A 21,123-nucleotide genomic window follows, 5' to 3' on the forward strand; every position below is an offset into this window, starting at 1 on the left:
AGGTGAGCTGAGTAATGCGAGTCATCTCAACCACCAAAAACCAACGCAGTAACTACAATAATCATTTAACGGTGATGCTCACTGTCTATAGCTTTAACCATAATCTTAACACCTACTGATTTTTTTTAAGACTAATGCTCCTTTAATTAAAATGAAAGGCTGACTGGGTGAAAATCGAGTAACTGCCTACTGTAGGAGTAAAATGCCAAACATTCTTCGGTTATAATTGTTCCGGAACAAGGACATGGCAGCCTTTCTCCACTTTATATCTTTATACATTCATTACTTTTCAGTTCTGTGCTGTAAGTGACAACACAAGAAAGTTTAAAGCATCATTGTGGGTTCTTGGAAACTGTCGCTGTCATTTTCTACAGTTTCGAAACATATTATCAGTTCCCTAACCTGAGAATATAATGAACACAGCAATCTGATAAGACATATAAAAAGTATTATCACCATTGTCTCAATTAATTAAATTTTAAATGGAGGGTATGGCTTTGGCAGAGCTGGGGGGTTTTTTTTGTTGTTTTTTTTACACATGCAAAGACACACCAAAGATAAAATAAATAGTGCCCTATATATCTTGGCATTATTACTGGACAAACAATGACAGTGCACCACCACAAACTAATCTGCAATCTCTATTTTGCATCTGAAAGGTTAGCTCTGCATTTGTAATGGCCAAACAAATTCCATTGCCATAAAAGCCACAGCGGTGGAGCATTCAGTGAAGGCGCGGCCCTGGCTCTCATACGCCATTTACAAGCAAAGCCATCATTTATTGTGCGCGGACAAACAGGCCCCGTTGCACAACCTTGACAGATGTCATCCTTGCAGATGAGATTGACAGTGTTTAAACCTCCATTCGCCTATACATTCTTGCACAAAAATATTCTTTGATAAAAATGCAGATTCGATTTTGCAAAACAGAAAATAAATAAATAAATAAAAAGACGAGGGAGGGGTAAACAAAAAATTAAAAGACACTGGTTCCCATTCATTCTGCCTACTGACATAATGCCACAAAAGCAATTTCACAACTTAATTTGTATGGGTCTATTTTAGCTGTACCACATATTAATGATGATTGCTGATCGGCCCCGTTAGAGTGCTCCAACTTCATCACAAGCATTCCCAATCAATTCTCCCTGCCAGACACCAACAACACCACTTTAAGGAGCAGCAGCCTTTCTCATTAGTCTCCATAGTTCCTGTACTGTTCGGTTAAAGCCAGCACGGCAAGATGCACACATAAAAGAGAAAGACAAACAAAGATACTCTGATCAAGCACTGCATGAGGTCCGTGCCTGGTATTAATATGTGCTTTGAAGAATCAGTTGTATCAGTGAGAGAATCAAATGTGCCAAGTTTTACCCAAAAAGCTCCTGAAATTGGAATTATTACATTAAACTACTGATTTCTCCTCTGTTCGACTTTTATCTAACAAAATACGAGAAAAAACCCCAAAAAAAACCCCAATAAAATTGTCCCTTTACTGAGAGACTGATTTTAGCCGAGATCTATGATTGGTTCCCTATGGCTTCATAGTGTAGCGGTTTAGATATTTGACTAACAAACAAAAGATCACCAGTTTGATCCCGAGAGAAGAGACAAATCCTTTTGGGGGTTGTGTAAGGAAGCGCATCCGGCATATGCCAAATCAGACATGCGGCGCCACGCGCTATGGCAACACCTTATGCATAAAATAGCAGCTGAAAAATATTTTTTTCCCTCTGATTAGTTCCTGATCTCCCAGGATTCATGTTCTCTAAATTCTAACGATGCTAATGTTAGCCTGATTAGCTAGTTAGATACAGCAAATAAAATCTGCCTCTATAATTTCAGTTGGCAAAAATCAACACTTGCCAGCTAACAAACTCTTTTATCCGTTAGAATCTAGGAACAAAATCCAAACAATGCATAAACTAATTTAAATAAAGCACTTTATTCATATTATTTTATTTACATGTATGCACCGAGTCTGCTGCCCTCTTTGCACATTTCATTTAATAATATCGATCAGTATAGACAGTTTCACACACGCCCAGGCACACAGGATTGTTAGACTTTAAGTCGAAAACACACACACACACACACACACACACACACACACACACACACAAATTAGGGCCCATATTGCATAGTGAACGGACTCAATTTTCAGATTTTTAAGAACTAAGTGTTTTTCATTAGCATGTTAACATTTACTGAGCCAATCGAGTATAAAATGAACAGGTTTAGATTAATGCCCACTTATCTTGCCAGTATATATTTAGGTAGACTGTGATTGAAATTAACCCACCGAGATAGTTTAAACACTCATCTCCCATTTAAAAAAAAAAAGCATAAAATCCCATCATCATATTTAAAACCCTGATAGAAGTACTTATATTTAGTTTGCCCTTTCTAAGCATTTTCCTGCTTTTCAGTTTTTTACTTGTATGACTTGTAAGACTGTTTCCATCACAGATCTTGGTCCATGCAACATTGGCTTAATGTCAACACTATTCTGCACAGTGTGCATTTACAACATTAATCCACGCTGCAATATTAGCTACCAATTCAAGCAACTATTCCCCGCTGAAAAAGTAAGTAATAATTGTAATTATGGGAGCTCCGTGGATTAAGCAAATCCTTTTATAGTAGTGCTGCAGCTGAGAAAAATCTAAAAATCATAGAGAAAACAAAGCTTACCTTTTGAAGCCTCGGTGCTATGAGGGCTTCCCAGGATCTCGGTCAAATCCCTCTGCCATGCATTTTCTACAGCCGACTTAAAAACTTTGCGACTGCCCAGGTCCTGCAGGGGCCTGAAGTTGTTCCTCAGGTACTCGACAGACTTGACGTGGTCCTGTTGCTCTGTTGTAAAGATGGAGTAGAAAGCCTCCAGCTGGATAGAAAGAAACAAAGAATAGCTATTGAGGCAAATTCAAGTGCTATTGTGCATATGTATACGCGTCTGTCCACGCGCTTTCAATATATCATGCAGAACTGCATTTGGAGCTGCATGCCAGTAGCTGACTCTTCACAACTGGAGTACAGCATTTGCAAGTAACATTCACACCACAGGCACCAGTAGGCACAGACTTCAATCATCACCCTGGGCTGCATGCTGGGCTGTAACTTCTCAATGGGGCAAATTTGTGGCCATTGATTGCCATGAATGATCTCCTGCAGTGTGCTGTAATGACTACACATTACAGATACTGTGGAATCAATGTGTCCTATGCGTGCTTGGAGAAATGAATTACAGGTTCATAAAAGACTATCTGTGAGCGTCACAAACATTGTAAAGGTGGGTCAATATTCTTGCAGGAGAAGTCATTTCTGAACAAAAGATTTGTCCTCTTGCAAGATGATGGAAATTCCACTGAGCCTTGCAAATTTCTACAGCACAGAATTCTCTAGAGGATATGCAGCTGGGTAACCTAAGAATTGTTTGTATAAAAGATGCAGCAAAGGACTGTGTATGGGATCAGCAGAAAGCACTGGGCATGGCTTGGCATATATTATCTCTCAAATCAAAACAGCAAAAACCATGGGAGGCAAGATGCTGTAAAGCACATAAATGAATAGTTTAAAGGCATTTTTTTTTCATTACACGTGTCAAACCTTTACTTCAGGTAAATGAGAATTTAAATTGATGAACCTGAACAACTTTAATAATATGATAGCCAGCTTCCACACAGAGCAGTATTCCATTTAGGAGTCTTTAGTCAATGTCTCACACTAACAGCACAATATATGCATAGGTGCTATCTCACACTTACTATCATTCAAATGCCAGTAATTGGCTCTCCCTTCCTGCTTAATCATCCACTATATAGGCAGTGATGGTTTCATATGCAGAGGAGTTGGAGAGGAACGAAGGAAAAGGGAATAAGGAGGGGAGGCAGATGAGGGGAAAAATTGCTTGTGCACTGACACCGTGGGACAGCAAGCGATCCACTGACTGTGCGCAAATGGGATCTGACTGTGCGTGGAGAATAGAGCTGTATGGACAAGTGTGTGTGTGTGTGCGTGCGCGTATGTGAACTTGACGCACCTGTGAGTGGGACAGATACACAGGCCTGGAGAAGATGATCCACTCCACTACCTTGCTGCAGGGCGGAGTGGTCAGAGAGCCGGTGTATCTGTAATAACTGTCCACCGACGATGGCAGCAGATCCCTCAAGACGAACGACCTGAGGTAGGTCTCCTTTTCTGTGTAAAGAGATCAAAACCTGTCAATACACAGCGCTGTAAAGCATATCGCTCGGCGCACTAAAACCCTTAATGTGTCAAGTTACAATTACACCAACATTAACAAGGTTGTTTCATTTCATTCCCGGTGTGGCATAATTACTGCTTTCCTGAAACCTCCACGAGTGGAATGGCAGTAGTTAAAAGCCTCACCACTTGTTATCACTCTGGCCAGATCTCTGTACTCAGATGGACTGAGAGAAGAGCAAAGGGAGAGGAGTGTGATAAAATGGCCAGCTCTGACAGCTGATCTGTGGCTGGGTGGTAGCGTGCTCTGCTCTGTGCAGCAACTGTGGCATGGGCCATTGGAATTACGACAGATCATAATGATTGCTGGATCTCTTCAGTCCTCTGATCAGAATCAGGTAAAGCTGTGCAGAAAAAAAAAACACTCAACAACAAAAAAAAAAAAGCAGAAGCATCTTTTAGAGGAAAATTCCTATATGTCCTGCGATTATGTAAAGTGGATTATGCAAGTCGGTTTGATTGTTTTTTTCTCCTTGAATTATGATGACAAATATCAACATAAAGCCAAACTTAATTCAGATATAATCTCTCGTAGCTCATGGGTTTAGGGTGTGGTTTATATTCAGGCTGGTGAGGTACGGGAAGCTTCGCCCCCGATGCCTCATCTCTACCCCGACTGAAATTCAGCGCGCACAGCCTTTCCTCTCTCCGTCTTCAGACAGTGTACGTGCCCTATCGCTCATGGGCCACCGAGATGTTGATGGATGGATGACTGCGGGATAACGAGCTAGTTGAAAAACCAAGCATCCTAACAGGGGAGAAGGCACGGAGGAAGACAGGCCAAAAACCACCACACCCACACCAGGCTCTCTTTCAGTCAGGAAATGAAATAATGTGGTGCAAGCACGGACATCTGTGCAGTCCAGGCACTTGGAGACTCAAAATAATCAAGTATATGCAACATGTTTGATAATCTGTCTTTATCGAGGTTATATAACAAAAGAAAAAGGGAGCTTAACTACATCTTTGGAAAATAACCACACGCACACACGTTATCCTGGTTTAAGGCTAATCAGAATATAGTTATTTAAAATTTGCCAAAACAAAGTGACCCCTTTCCTGGTTCTGAGGCCAAATTCCATGTGTTCCTGTAGCCTCCAGTGGTTTGCTATGGTCAAATTTTTACCCTTATACATTTATCTTTAGCAAAAAGAAAACCGCTAATATTTTTTTCCCCTCCAACGTGAATGCCAAATGTCATAACCTCGCTAGCCCACAATGCAAAACATCGAAACGCCTATCTCCAGAAAGTTGAGGTTGTTGAATTATAATTAGAATCGATTCAGTGAAGCCCAGCGCTGGTCTTTCAAATCCAGCGTGAGTGAAGAGCAATTATGCTGCGCTTCTATATATCCTCATACTCTTACATGTCCTTGTCTGTTTACGATTATGGTCACAAAAAGACCGTCAGCTGCAGGCTGTAAAACAAGTCAAACGTGTCCGTGTAAACAGAGCTGTTGTGCCCTCATCTGTAGTAAAGGATTACACACTCGTGATAAAACATATGCTTATAGACTGCATAAGCCATGAATCCCGTGACGCTGCCCAGCAGCAGTAATTTAAAACAATATGCCATGAAGAATTGTGCCATAGCACAAAACACAAGACATTAATAGCTTAAATATGAATATAAGCCTATGCAGGAGCTGCAGTCCATGAGAGCTCATAGATTTACATTTGAGCCTGACTAAAACAAAGGGTTGTCTAATTAAGGCTGAGATGTAATTAATAGTTCTTTCTCTGTGAGTGAAGCTCCTTGGAGGTCTCCTACTGTGGAGCCACAGTAGCACGGCAGAGGCGGGATCTTACAAATTTTATCTCCTTTTGAAGTTAAACTCTGCTCATAGCTTGTGTTTAGACTCATTTGGAATTTTTAAAATAATAGTGCTTAAGCAGCTGAATGCAAGAGCGTTGACATTTTGTTCCTGGAGGAGGAGGAACGGCACCATATCTGCAATGGCAAAAGGATTTTACCTCTGCGGATAAATCAAAACATCTATTACGAAAACATCAGAGGGATTTTGTAAGGGTCAATTGCTTTTCGAAGATCCCATTAGAACTTTATTTCCCCAAATGTAATGTTTTTTTGCGAGATTGAGAGATTATGGAATTAAAGTTAAAACTATATGAAATAAACAAATAAAAGCATCGCAGCTCAACAAAGAATGACGAGCACTCAACGGCATGAAAACTATTCTTCTACGGAAAGTAGAGTGTGTCAGGGGTTACGTGCCCGTTACTTACCATGATGCACGACTCCCTTCAATCCCTGGATGATGGGGTCCACAGCTGGGTTGTCTTTTTGCCCCAGCTGCAGGAAACATCCAGAGACAAAGGATTAGAAAAGGGATTAACAGACTTCTATAATAATCCAAATAAAATACCAAAAGACAATCGACATCAGCGGACTAAACTGCAGCACCAGAAGCCATCTTTTTCCATTCTGCTTCTTGTAATGGTTTTTGTTTCGGGGTTTGATTGTTCTGGTTTACTTGGAAAATAACCACCAAAAATCTGAACCTATCATCACACAGTTTTAAAAAATGTGTTACAAAATAACCTTGATGTTTATGTGCAGTACCCACTCGCCAACATAACCATAAACTACGTCTCCAATTCCTGCTCTGCCTTTAGTATGTTAACCTGCTTTTGATGCTTTGATTGTTATAAAAGACACTAAACATATCTGATCATTTCAAAGACTGCGTTCGCCTTTTTAGCTGTGATACTGTATGTACAGTAAAACCTGCACTACTTTAAAAGGACAGTCACATCTGCTGCAAACGTGATTTAAAGCAAACTAAATTAAATCTCAGCTACAAAACATGCTTTCAACAAAGTTTCATACGTCTGTTACTAAGGTTCTTTGGATTGAACTTTTCTAATTAAAAACTATTCACAGCACAGGTCTGATAGAGTGACTTCATATCAAATGTCTTTGCTCATCTGATAGGATTTTCATTATGATGTAGATGCATGAAAATCATTTTTAATAGTGTACATTTTACAGATGAAGGTAGGGAGAATGAGCTCACGAGTGTGTTTCCTAATGCTACGAAACTCAATAGAACGAAATGGTGGCAAAAATAACTCAATATCTGTCTGCTGAGGCACAGGTTTGCCGAGGACTCGGTGCTTTTACAGTCGAGCCGCAGAGTATACTGATAAATTCTGTCTGAGAGAGCTGTCTCATCCATTTTCCTAAATGCCAAATATTTTTCCAAACAAATGCACATTTTCTGGTCTTTGCAGATCTACGGGTAGTATCCATGTGTGGCCTGTGACCTAGAATGTAGATCACACACAAAAGGGGGAAAATGGGAAAAAGAAAACTAGAGATGAACATTGTGATGTTCACTGAGCAACATTCAGGGAGACACTTTCTGAAACTTTTTCCGATTTTTGAAAAATCCACATCTGAATTTCTTTTTTTCCAGATGATTTAAAATGTTTTAATGACCACAGCCGTCCTCCTCCTGTGCCGTCTCCAGAGGACTGGTGATGATGCCTTCTTTATCTGTTGGGCTGGCAGTTCATTGTTTGAAATGACAAAAGATGAGCAATATTGCTCAGTCCAACGCTTTTAAATATTCCCAGCGTCCCACTTAAGAGACAAGACTGGACAAAAACAGTGTTGGGATGCGGGGACCAATAATACCTTGCTCGACATTAATTCAGGTCAGTCAGAGGAGAGTAATTGTTTGGAGCCGAATGCTGAATGTGGATAATATGCACACCTTAGAGGCCATTAATAGGCCTTTGGGGAGCAGAGGAAGAATACTTTTCATTGATTAGAAATAGTAAATCTGAGCCAGTGTGTGCATGCCCGCTTAAAAACCTTCACACTGTAAACTGTTTTTCCAACAAATTGTGTATGGTGGTGCTAATTGCAGTAAGCAATAGGGCTGTCAGGACCCAGCGGAGCCATTTAGGTCCTCGTGCACACGCGGTTCATCATTGTCTAAGAGCAGACCTACATTGCAAACACCTGTGTCCCGATTCCAGCCTACCTCAGTCGAAGAACAGAATCTTTTCTATAAACTATTAAGGTGAAGGTTAGCAGATATACATCAGCTGCCACCAACTGTAAAGTTGTTGCTAATAGAAATTAGTCTAACAGAGATAGAAACCGCAGAGTTCTCAGTGCTGCTGCTTAAATCTTGGAGGTGTTTGCACACCTAATAGAAATTAGGACCATTGTTGCCCATTAAGAGCTTACGTGCTCAGATCTTCAGGGGACAATTTGTAGTATCTCAGCAAACAATCTGCTGTGTGCCACAGAACAAGAAATGCAATCAGCAACCAGCTGGAGAGGAAATTTCCTATCGCAACGCAGGTGCCAAAGATCATTCCTAATAAATATTTATCATTTACGGACTTGAAAAATTTATACGATTACCTTTCTCAAAATTGGACCAAAAACAATCCCAATGTTAAATCCATAGTTCCAATGCCCCGTTTTAATCCTCCTGACTCCTACAGGCAGCTTCCTTTTATCTATTCCATTTATTCCCTCATCTCCTTGGTTTTGTAAATGATCTCTTACAGCTGGCAGTAAGTCATTTCATACAACAGTGAAAAAGGATATTTTCCATCAATATTTCCAGCAACTACACCCAGAGCTACTACAACGAGGTTTTACTCTTCTGAGACCTCCGATGAGGAAACTAAGCTGTGCTATGAAGGATGCACACTCATAAGGCTGATAGTAATGTCAGTAACTTTTACTGATATCTGCTCATAAAACCCCAATGATGCCATCCATCACAGTTCAGCTGAGAGGAACTTGAATGTGTATTAAATTTCATGGTAGGTCATCAATTGGGTATTTAGTCTGGACCTAAATGGTTGCCCAGTCCAAAAGACAAGTGCTGCAGTGCATTGTTGGATTTTCTTGTGCACCTCAAACTCCAACTCTGCTGATACTTTACCTCGAAGAAGATGGCCATGGCAGCAACGATGCGTCTTTCCTTAATGGCAGCACTGAGGCTGTCAAAGTCATCCGGATTGTAAAGGTAGATCTGCATCTGGGGTGGGAAACAGAGCATAAACAGCTTAAGGAGTGGACAAGGAGAGCGAACAGTCCTGTCATCAATCACTTGGACACACTGCTGAGGAGCTGATGAAAAGCTGTTTTGAGGGGCATAAAAGAGGGTGTATTTATCACTCCTATAAATCTCCCATAATCTGTGTCATTCCTTTTTGTGTGCTGCCACTCCTGGAGGATGTTAGAGAAATACAGCATCCCATTCCTCAGGGTGACTGTCCTAACAGACAGTCACAAGCAGAGTGGAAAAGCTGGAGGAACGTGATCCCCCTTGTGCTGAGATCTAACAGAATGGCATTCTTCTGATCACTGCTTAAATTACCTTAAATCACCCACAAACACCGCTTCGGATTTCAAAACAAAGCTTTGGGCGTGTGGGTTGTAATGGAAAACCAGCATACAGAGAATACACCATATATAGCATGTACCATGCCTTGGGTTTTCAATTAAAAAGAAAAAAAAAAAAACCCCTCTTCTTTCCATATTTCAAAGCAGACATAACCGTAATGCTGACCAGAATCAGCAAATGATTCTAAAAGTAGCAATTGGAGCTGTCTATCATTGCACATTCAAGCCTCTTTAAATTGAAAAACCCTTTCATGTCACTGAACCGAGTTAATTGGCAATAAGAAAAAGGTTCTAGATGTTGATTTAATTAAAGGGTATGCACGTCTTTTTTCTTTTCAAAGGAAAATTACGAGAAGCCACAAACCACACGTGGCTGTGCTGACAACAGATTCAAAAAGTCAAAGTAAATAAGTGTATAAATCCATTAATGCTAACCATCAGCTTTAACCAGGTACAAAATTACTCAGATAATTTAAGTTAATCAGTTTCCTTCAGAGTTCCTTTAACTGCAGCCTTTAATGGAACTAATTTGTTGTCTGAGAACTCAGCAAGAAAGAGCATCGGCCATTCATCACCCTTCAGATGTTATTAACTACTTTACCCAATTAAGCTCACCCCCTTAGGCTTCATTTACTCAGAGAGACTGGCTCATGTGACCTGCTCTTGTTAACAGCACACTTTGGAAAACTGGATTCTCCATCGCAGTGAAAACCGTAAAGGAATTTCAATTATTTGATTGCAGAATTACAACATTTTGTTTTTAGGTTTGTCAGAATCCCTGCTCTTTAGAGTGAGCTTTATCCACGCTTACAGATAGCGCTCAAAGTCGTTGAAAAAGGAGCAGATGTGGGGTCTGACCAATCTTTAAGCTATGAGTAATGCATAGAGATATGCTGTCCACATACTCTGAGCCTCCATCTATAGCAACCCATTTTTTTTCGCCACCAAGTGACTGTGAACACAAGTGCTGAAAGCTGTTCTGCAATCCCGAGTTCCATTTAGGCGCACACAGGTGAAAAACAAAGTCATGTTTGGCGTGATTTCCCAAGACGGCAAAATATTGAGGCAAGACACAAAATCTACAAGAAATAAGTTTGTTGGCGGAGGGAGCTTAGATGTTATTCACAGTATCACAAATGCATTTCTTCTTTCCTTTACAACAAGTGTGCTACCGCAGCATTTTGTCATTAACAGATAAATCTCTCCATTCTTGCACTCAAATCGCACATGATCATCTACGTTATCATTTTACTTGGGCACCTACAAAGTGCTAGAGATTTCATTTTCAAGACGAATAAAGTGTCAATAAAGTGTTAATTTGCACAGTAGGTGCTGCTGAACAACTAAATTAAACTTAGTATTTCACATTACAAATGACTGACAGAACTTTATAGACAAAGTAAAAGACAGCACATGATGGAAATCTGTGAACTGTATCTAAAAGATGGAAGTGTCAACTATGACGCCGTTTCACATAACTTGTTACTGACAAATAGTCAGCGAGCCAGCACACCCCGTTTGACTCTAATAATGACCGTGACATACAAAATAAATTGAATTTTAGTCAATAAGACCTGAAAATAGTGATTTAGACTATAAAGTCAACAGAAAAATGTTTACTGAGGTTATAAATCATAGAAACTGGGTGCAACTTTTCATAAGCATCTATAAAAATTAAGCACCTTGGCAACCAGCAGCTTCTCAGCCAGAGAAGCTAAGCTCATCCAGTCTATGTAACTAATGCTGTGTCTCAAATTGCGCATTTCCATGCTTAACACAGTGCTAATAGTGAGCGTAAGTGTATTCACACTGACAAATACAACTACATGAGGGACCTGTAGAGGTACCCAAATGAAATGATGCAACTCATAATGGCCATATAACTGTGTGTGCTTTTCCCCTTTAACTCACCCATCTCGGCTGTGAAGCAGAAGGGAAGGGACCAGCCAGGAGGGGGAGAAGCTGCTGTCAGCGACAATACTGAATCCAATGCTAAGCAAGCGGCTAACTTTTTATCTCCATCCATTAAAGTAACATTTGTTGTGGTGTTGCTTGGTGTTTATGCGCGTTGAAAGGTAGTCTTCGTTGTAGAAAAATCTACTATTATACGAGTAGTCAGAAGACTGAACAAGATGCTCACGAAATGCAGCAGCCATGGAGGAAATGATTCGAGTCGGCACTATCCTGTCAGAATTTGTTTCGTAAGAACGCGTGTTGTGTAGTTAGTCTCTTGAGTTATTCAAAACAAGACAATATATGTGTCAGTAAGTACATACAGTACAATCTATACTATAGCTAGCTATCTAGCTCTCTATTTCTAAACTTAATTCACATATAAATATACACACATCCATATTTCTTTTCACCAGTTTTGTTCTTGTAACACTATCTGGATTTGTTTGCAATTTTTGTAATTGGGTGTGTGTGTGTGTGTGTGTGTGTGTGTGTGTGTCCTCTTTTAAACATCTTTTGCTTATTTGAGTTATCTCAGTGGTGCAGTACACTGAGATTTCAGGCTCAGCATACATCGGCTGGCCAATATTATCGACTGTTTCTGGCCTATTGAGGGGCTTTACTTGGCCCAGAAGATAATTCAGCAAAATATGCTCAAGGAAACGTTGCATCAGAGATTGTTAAGCAAAACACGCTCTGACTGCATTATTTCTGATCATCTCAGCACTGTCTGCAGCACAGAGTACCAGAGTAGGATCCATTTAGAGTCACTGTAAGTTACTTTTTTTTTTTTTTATTAATACGCATATATTGCTGTAAAGCAATTAACTGTGATCCTTTTATTATAACATCCAACCACTAAAAACAAACTTTTCTTTTCAGGAAATTGGCATCTTAATCAAAATCTAAATAAATAATGCCAGCCAATATCTGGACCGGCCCCATCCTTAAATCTTTTCCAGTAGTTATTAGGGAGCTGAGGATATCTAATGGAGTGGCCCTTCGCTCATTGGACACTCATCTTTACTCAACTTCTCCCTTTCTTACTGTACACTCACCTCAACACTTTTCATACATCCCTAGTCCTGTGTGCAAACGCATACCCTTCGAAGGTGTGATTTGTAATCCATGTATAATTAATCTAACCTTGGTGACACCCTCATATATTATTAGAAAAGATCTCCCTATGGTACCCTGAGGGAGAAAAAAAATTCCAGTTTCATTTTTCACTCCGCTGTTTGAGCGAACAGGTGGTCCATCTATCGATTTCCCCACTTCACTCCCACGAAAAAGACCGCGGTTAGATTAATGTCAAGCTCAGGAGCCCATTGTTTTGTTTCCCCCCTTTACTTTTTTAAAATAACCATGGTACAAAGCCAGACCTGCTCTATAATACAGCTCGTTGAATTCAAATTTTGTGTTTCGACCCTCTGGACACATGTGAACTACATTTGTATACACTTTAGAGCTTCTGGGCAGGTGGGACAGTAAATCCCCCCCCCTCCTTTTTTTAACACTGAAAAAGCAAAAGCTTTATGCACAGTGTTATATGTGAGTCAGAGCTCAAAGTGACGCATTTAAAGTGGAGAGATAATTGGACAGCAGCAGATTGGAAAACGGTCTCTGTTTAGCAGAGACAAATAAGCCCTGGAGCTCAACCTCCAAGGTCATGCTGTTCAACTCTTGAAGAACAAAAACATATACACAACAAAAGCCAGCCTCTGCTATAAACGATCACTGGGTACATCAAGCACAAACATTTACCGGTATACATAGGCTGTAACACGCAGGGATTGGCTGCACACATCGTGTCAGGTTTGATATCATCGTAAATACATCAAATTCTGCCAAGTCATATTAAAGGAGAAAAAAAAAGGAAATGGCTAAGGGCTATATCCTACACAACCTCATTTCCCTTCAAAACATATCATTTTATTTCATGTTTGCTTTCTGGTATCTGAGGTAATCTATCATTTCTGATGTACAGTATGCCAGCTGACTGTTTGATAAGAGGAAAAAAAAAAAAGGACCTCCAACTCAGAGCCGCTTTTGTGCTGCACCTTGTACATACATTTCCTTTTCCTATACAGATGGATGTATTTGCTGACGTCTGGAATATTCCTTTTTGTACTTCCTATAGGAAATGTCATCGGGAGCAGCACATTCTGATACAATACGGTCACTATTTGTAGTTACGAGTGGCTTTTGGTGAGCCTACACCCCCCAACACACACACACACACACACACACACACACACACACACACTCCCCATTATACTGTGCCAAGTCAGTCCTATCTGGGTTACATGTTCTTGACATGCTTGTTCAAAGAAGACATGGCACAAGAAGAGGGTCACCCATTATTTAAGTTGCAGTGCCCATCCAGAGAGAGCTTCTTTTGAATGAGCCGACAGCACACTTGCTCTGATAAAACCACTGCAGTGATAAAATAGAAAACAGAAAGTAGGACAGCTGATAGCTACAAAGATTTGAGTTCAGAAAAAAAAAAAAAATTGCAAACAGTGTACATATATCACATTCACAATCAAATATGAGAGAGCCCTCCTTTCTACTGCCGTGCCCAACTTTTCTACAGTTTTATTATGTCTGTGAAGGTTCTCAGTCATCCAGGTCATCGTAGTCAAAGCAGCTTGTAAAGAAAAGCAGGAATTCGCATGATAAGGTGGGGCCAGGTTTCACAATGAGCTCATCCGAAACTCTGGCTGATTGGGACCCACACCCATTTTCACACCTTGGCTCAGGCGATTAGAGGATCATCAGGGGGTCCTTTTGTCCCTCTGTGGGGGATATTCCCACTAGGTTTAAATCTGGGACTCCCCACCATTTCACCTTAGAACTGAAGAAGCTTCTCGGATGAGAGGTGAAACGTCTTCAAGCAACTTAAGTCCAGACGCTTTTCTTTACAAGCTCCTTTGACTACAGTTTTATTAATTAACCTCTGCTGTTGGGTGGTGCGTCATCAGTCACATGTGGCACCACCTATCAGCAGAGGTTAATTAATAAGCATACCCTAGATGTAGCTACAGTTTTTAAATCTAAATAGCCTTACATGCCTGATGGTAGACACTACAATGTTGGGACTATCAGTGTTCAATAATGCAATCTATCAGTACAAGCTACAATTAACTGAAGTTCCTGAAATACTTCACATGCAGATGGTAACAGAAAACAACTGACAGCCACTTTACATTCAACACCCCACTTCCTTTCATCCCCAGCAGTGTGAAATAGACTGTAAGAAGATTTGCTGAGAAATACAAAGGACCCACATGCACACATACAGAGACTCCTTCATTTATTAGTGAGATAAAGGCTATAGCAGATGTCCTTTGCAAATGGCAAGAGTTTCATTCTTGATTGCTGCCACACATTAAGGAGCATTCAGTCTAGGGTGCCAGTACCATACCCACATTTTTGCAATTTCACTGTCGGCAGACAATTATTCAGTAATTGTAGATGTTTAGCTTTATTTTCTGCGTGTTTGATGATGGATGTATGTGCTGGCATTACAGCAGAAGTTTATCTTGTGCAGCTGTAACAATATTTTTTTAACCTCTGTATGTATGTATATATTTCTATGACTTTGGAATTTTTCCACTTAATTATTATATCATTTATGTGTATTTAAGCACCGCCTCATGTATTCTTTGACAGAGGATTCAACGCAAAACCTTGGCGTATAAAAAAAAAAGTATACTAAGCTACAAATCTATATTTCTCATCTATAAATTGTATTACTGAAAGAAATGCTTTGTTTTCCAACAGCTGCTCAAATTGGCTATTAAAGTAAATTCTTCAGTCTTATTAGGTAGCACACCATCAAAGGAGCCATATGCACAACAGCTTTATAATGGCTGTACATTATCCGGTGCCCTTTAACACTACACTGAACACAAAATTATGTGGCAAAAATAAATCTAATTACCCAGCCATTCAGCATCAAAAGCTGTGCCTGCAGAGATGGCTCCAAAGAGGAGGGCCAAGAAACAAACACAGGAGGCTTCTAGCTGTGTGTTTGGAGATAGGACAGAAAGGCTCACTAACAGCCACTTCCTGTTTTCATATGCTGCTAAATTTAAACTAATTATCAACAATTTGACATAAGAGGGGGTAAAAACCGTATTCTATGACCCCACTTTGCAAGAAGAGCATTACACAACTGCAATTCCAATTTTAGACGGCGACTAGGAATGGCTGGCATAAATGATGCATTCAAAGTCACTAATACCTCAATCTATGCATGATATTAAATGTGAAATTTGTGCTTTAATACGTGGAGACAATCAATAATTCAGAGGGGCGTCAGTCTTTACAGCCATGTTACAGGAACTGAACCACTTCCAGTCAGTTTTCTCATGTTTAGCCAGTTCCGTAATGCGATCGTAAGACGCTCCCTATCGCATAAAATCCCATGTGTTTTGAACAACATAATCCCAATTTATTAAAAAGCCTTTCTGTATTACAAATGTCATAGGCTGTCAAAATGAGGCAAGACACAGATTTCTATCATCAGGGGTACTTTCTCACCAATTATGGCATACGGCTATTTTCTAGTAGACGTGTGAAGACAATCTGTAGCAATGTGGCAGCTAGCAAAAGATCATTTAAATAAATGCAAACTAAAGACGATGCACTGTCTCTCATTTTCCTTGGATCCAGAATTTACTTTAAAATATGAAGAGGATTTACTTTGATCCAATGATCTGCCTCAAACTAGTACCGTGTCTTGACTTGAAAACTAATGTTTTTGTGCATCAATATGTTCCCTTAGCTCAGTACAAAGGCTTATGACAGAAATACCTGCAAATTTTTTTAAACTACCACCAAATCCTTGTCATAAATAATTTGGATAAATATTGGGGGGGGGGGGGGGGGGGGAGACTTAGATGCTGGTTTTATGGATAAAAAAAAAATGCTATACAAATAGTTCAAGCATAAACTTGAATTCACTAATCTCTCTCCAACATTCATTGTTGACCTTCAACACTCCATATCGCACATTTATCAGATTGCATGGTAGCAACATGGCATTTTACCTCTACAGGGAACCTTCTGCCATTTATGCTGTGTTCTGAGCCTGCTGATCCATTACTCTGGCCCCAGTGAAACTCCATCTTCTCAGCCTTAAAGCGCCCTGGCAGTCCAGCCCCTGCTACAAAGTACTCATCCTTCAGGAGTATAGCAACTGGAGAAAAAAAGAAAAGAGGTAGAAAGAAAAAAAAAAAAAAAAAGAGAATCGAATTAAACAAGGGAAGAAAATAAGCACACTTGTGTTAAGGCAGGGCAAAGCAGATTACTCATCAAAGAACATGGTCTACAGAAGCTCAGATGGGCAGTCTAAAGTTAGAAAAATAATTTCTGTGCCTATTATTATTACCCGAATCCTGATTTGTCTTTTATTTTATTTTTTCCCCAATGACAACTAACTCAGTGGCGAGACCAATGTGACAAATCAAACTTGCAAAGAGTAGCTAAGTAGCTGTGATTTGCTTTAATGATTAATGCTCGGATGAACTGTCCAAACTCAACAATTCTTTTCTACAACTTGCATTTATTAAACGGATTAACTAAGCTGCGTAGACTGCAGACTTATTCTGAAATAATTAAACTAAAAAATATATATTCATTAAAAACTAAACTAAATTATCTGGCAATAAGAAATGTAAAAGCCTCAAAGTATCTTAATCCTTTGGGGAGTGACTGATGCAGGAGACATTTTCTAACAGTCAGCTCATAAATTGTCATGATTTGTTTTTGTAAGACCTGTAATGCATTTATTAGTGTTCAGACCCTTTCACATTTTCCACAATTTCAAATTTATTACACAAAAAACACATTTTGAGACTATTTTTAAAATATTAAAGATATAAGAATAAAATTTTCAATTTCATTAACATAATTAGCAAGTGTAGACACCGCTCTATACAGTGTGCCATAATGAAATGGATGTATAAGAATGAAAACAAATAATTGAGGGTGGGAGAACTCCACAGGTTTGACAGGATTGTGAAAAGGTACAGATCTAGAGAAAGACATCATATTTCTGCAGCAGTGAAAGTGTCACAGAGCTCTGTATCCTCAAATCATCTTCAAGTTTTGCAGCCACCAGTCATCCTCAGTGAGAGTTTTGCAGGCTAACAGGAACACAACAGTAACTCTTTTGTGCAGACTGGAGAACCTTAATGAACAACAACCATCAGTGCAGCACTCAGCTAATCAGGCATTAATGGTAAAGTGGCCAGAAGGAATCCATACTTCACTAAAAGGTAGACTGAACTCCCAACGTGCGCGGAAGAAGCCAGGCACTGAGCACCGCCTCATTAATACATTCCCTACAGTCAAACACGGTGGTGACAGGATCGTGCAAGGAGCGGGAGACTAATCAGGATGGAAGTAAAGATATATGCAGCAATCTTAAGTGAAAATCGTTTCCAGAAGCAGTCGTGATCTCGGACCGAGCGAAAGCTCTAGAAAAAGTTGTACCCAGCTAGATCTCAAACATTAACCTGCCAAAGCATCTGTAGAAAGAACAGCAGTGCATCGATGCTGCCCCTCCAGCATTGTTGAGCTTTATCAATTGTGCCAAGAAGAATGAGAAAAACTTGCAAAAGAAAAGTCCGCCAACCTTGTACAATCATTCCAAGAACACTGCTACTTAAAGCAAAAAAAAAAAAAAAAAAAAAAAAAAAAAAAAAATCAACCCTATGATTAATTATCTAAATACTATGTCAACTCCATGCTAATAAACAAAAACTTGTTTTTCCATTGAGCATTGTGTGTATGCAGATTAATAAGAAAAAACTCTGCCTCTATAGAATGATTCATAAATGAATCTGCAGAATTCGGTGGTGAGCAGATGAGCAATGATCACAATGACGCATCTCAGAGAAAGCTTGCACCGGCCGCCTCCGCTGACCTCGACATTCCACTAATCGACTCCAAGACGCCGCTTCAAAAGTAAAAGCCAGAGTTTCTTTAAGTTGTTGCATGACTCGCTAAAAGACACAACAGCCTTCTCACGCATTGTGAGCTTCTTCCATGCGTTAGCTTTTCACAAGGCTTTAATGCCATTGCCTTTTCTTAATAGCAGCCATTATTGCATTCTCTCTCAAAGGATTATAAACAGTTTCTGCAAGCAAACTTTAATTACATTTTGTGGGGAAAATTAAGCTTTTTGTAGCATTTTAAATCGTTCTATATTAGATAAGTTCATTACAATACTATTTAAGTAAAAGAATTTAATTAGCTTACATACATTGATGTGACTTTAACAGGTCTACAATTATAAATTTGCCCCCCCCCCCAAAAAAAAAAAAAAAAAAAAAAAAAATCAGTTAATCTATTTCTAGAAGCTCATCTGAATGTTGCTGCTACCTCTTTGAATTTACATCTGAACTTGTGATTTTATTGCAGAATGAACTAGCACATTCCCTACAAGCCTGCCATTTCTATCAGGGTTTTCATGCAGGATGTAATTAACTCACAGCGGTATTCAATACAGACATTTTTTTTTTTGCCTCAGTTCTCTGAACTGAGTATCAAAAGCCTAAGAGACAGAAAATGAAGCAGTATAAAAATATTTCCAGCTTGAGAACTTTATGCAAAGTTAAACTATGTAGAAAATTACTTAAACATCGAGAATATCATACTCAAAAACTGATACTTATGGACCATGTTGGTATTTGAGAGAGAGAAAAAAGAAAGCTGGTTGTATCAAAAGTCTCACATGGGCAGCCCATCAAAAATTTTCAATGTGGAAATTCTACACCTTTTAACAAACTACTTGTCAATAAGGTCATGTGACACAGTTGCTGTAGATTTGTTGGAGCCACATCCATGAATCCTTTGTTCCGCCAAATCTCAAAGGTGCTCTGTCAGATTGAGATCTGGCGATTGTGGATGGCATTTGTGGACAGTGATGTTCATGTTCAAGAAACTAGTGTGAGATCATTTAAACTTGGTGAACGCCGTTTTATCCTGCTGAATGCAAGGTCATGAACACAGTTACCAACAATACTCAGGTAAGTGTTTACATCATGTTCAGTTGGTACCAAGGGTCCGGAAACGTGTGCCAAGAAAACATCCCATGCTTTTATGTCGTTTATGCCGCATTCTGACCCCACCATCCAAATGTTACATCATCAACGTTTTTCCTATTTTCTATTGTCCAATTTTGGTGAGCATGTACAAATTGTAGCCTCAGTTTCATATTCGCAGAGACGCTCTTCTGCATACCCTGGTTGTTATGACTGGTTATTTGAGTTGCTGTTACCGTCCTTTCAGCTTGAAGCAGCTCATCCATTCTCCTCTGACCTCTGGCATCAGCAAGCCATTTTCAAACCAATAACTGCCGCTCACTGGATATTTTCTCTTTTTCGCACCATTTTCTGTAAACTCTAGAAATAGTCAGACCACCCCATCTACCACCAACAACCATGATGAATTTAAAGTGACTTAAATCACCTTTCTTCCTCATTCTGCACAGTTTAATGTTCAGCAGGTCATCATCTCCATGTCCACATGCCTAAATGCATTGAGCTGCAGATGTGTGATTGGCTGATTCATTCAATTCAATTTTATTCATATGGCACCAAATTACAGTCGTCTCAAGGCACCTTATATTGTGAGGTAAAGACCTTACAGAAGAAAATGAACCTAATGAAGTGACTGGAAAGTACAGATTGCTCAGATTATAACCTTACGCATCAATGGAAACTTTAAATATGTAACTTAAAGGCTGATGTGCGAGTGGAAGATCTGCAACCCATCTTCAGAAGTTAAAAAATGTTCTTATGTTTTCATGCATCCACAGCTACTGGGATTCACCTTAAAAATTCAGACTATCTGCCCGCTGTTACACTCAGAAAGATCGTGTAATGTTGAGTTTAAGCTGTGTTAAATTTCCACAGCATCTGAAACACCATGGCACAGCAGATTATCATCCCTCCCACTGTCCTGGCTGAGGTTATATGCTAATGCTTCTACAGCCCTTTACCACATCTATGTTTGACATCATTAGCCAGATTAGACCTGGTGCTCCGTCAGTTGATCCCTCTAGTTACAGAGGATTTAGTCAGCCTGTGAATAAGAAAAGCCCACTTTTAATCATTTCACAAAGCAAACTAGGAGGATGAGCATCTGAACAAGCAAACACAGACTGTCAGTAAACAGATAACATGGCGAACAAGTTGTCCTGAGCGAATGAATGGAATCAAAGTAAGTCAAACAGACCAGTGACAGGTATCAGGAAGAAAATGAGTACGAGATCTTGAGAAAAAGAACCAAGAGACAAGATGATCTGAAGAGAGGAGAACATTGTGTGATGAGGGATGATCCGAGCCCCTGTCGTGAGGCAAGAAAGAATCTGCCAGCAGCATTAACGTGCCAGTGCCGCTTAAGCTGAAGGCCCACAGCATGAAGGAGAAGAAATGATGCCGGAGATTTCCAAGACTGAAAGCATCAGGTCAAAGTGAAGGATCAATCTGCAC

The 21,123-nt window shown here is 39.7% G+C and overlaps 1 protein-coding gene across 1 annotated transcript in view; it reads right to left on the minus strand.

Moving 5' to 3' along the window:
• The window catches only part of LOC309706580 (receptor-type tyrosine-protein phosphatase gamma-like), a 113,950-nt gene that overhangs the window by 25,840 nt on the left and 66,987 nt on the right, over positions 1-21,123 (minus strand). Inside the window, exons 4-8 of the mRNA XM_082533240.1 lie at positions 16,672-16,820; positions 9,198-9,293; positions 6,511-6,577; positions 4,043-4,200; positions 2,695-2,887 (exon numbers count right to left, since the gene is read on the minus strand). Coding sequence (XP_082389366.1) covers positions 2,695-2,887; positions 4,043-4,200; positions 6,511-6,577; positions 9,198-9,293; positions 16,672-16,820 — 663 coding nt within the window. The remainder of the gene's footprint in view (positions 1-2,694; positions 2,888-4,042; positions 4,201-6,510; positions 6,578-9,197; positions 9,294-16,671; positions 16,821-21,123) is intronic.

The sequence above is a fragment of the Aulonocara stuartgranti genome, assembly GCF_965226115.1.
Source record: "Aulonocara stuartgranti genome assembly, chromosome: 5".
In the NCBI taxonomy this organism is placed as follows: Eukaryota; Metazoa; Chordata; class Actinopteri; order Cichliformes; family Cichlidae; genus Aulonocara; species Aulonocara stuartgranti.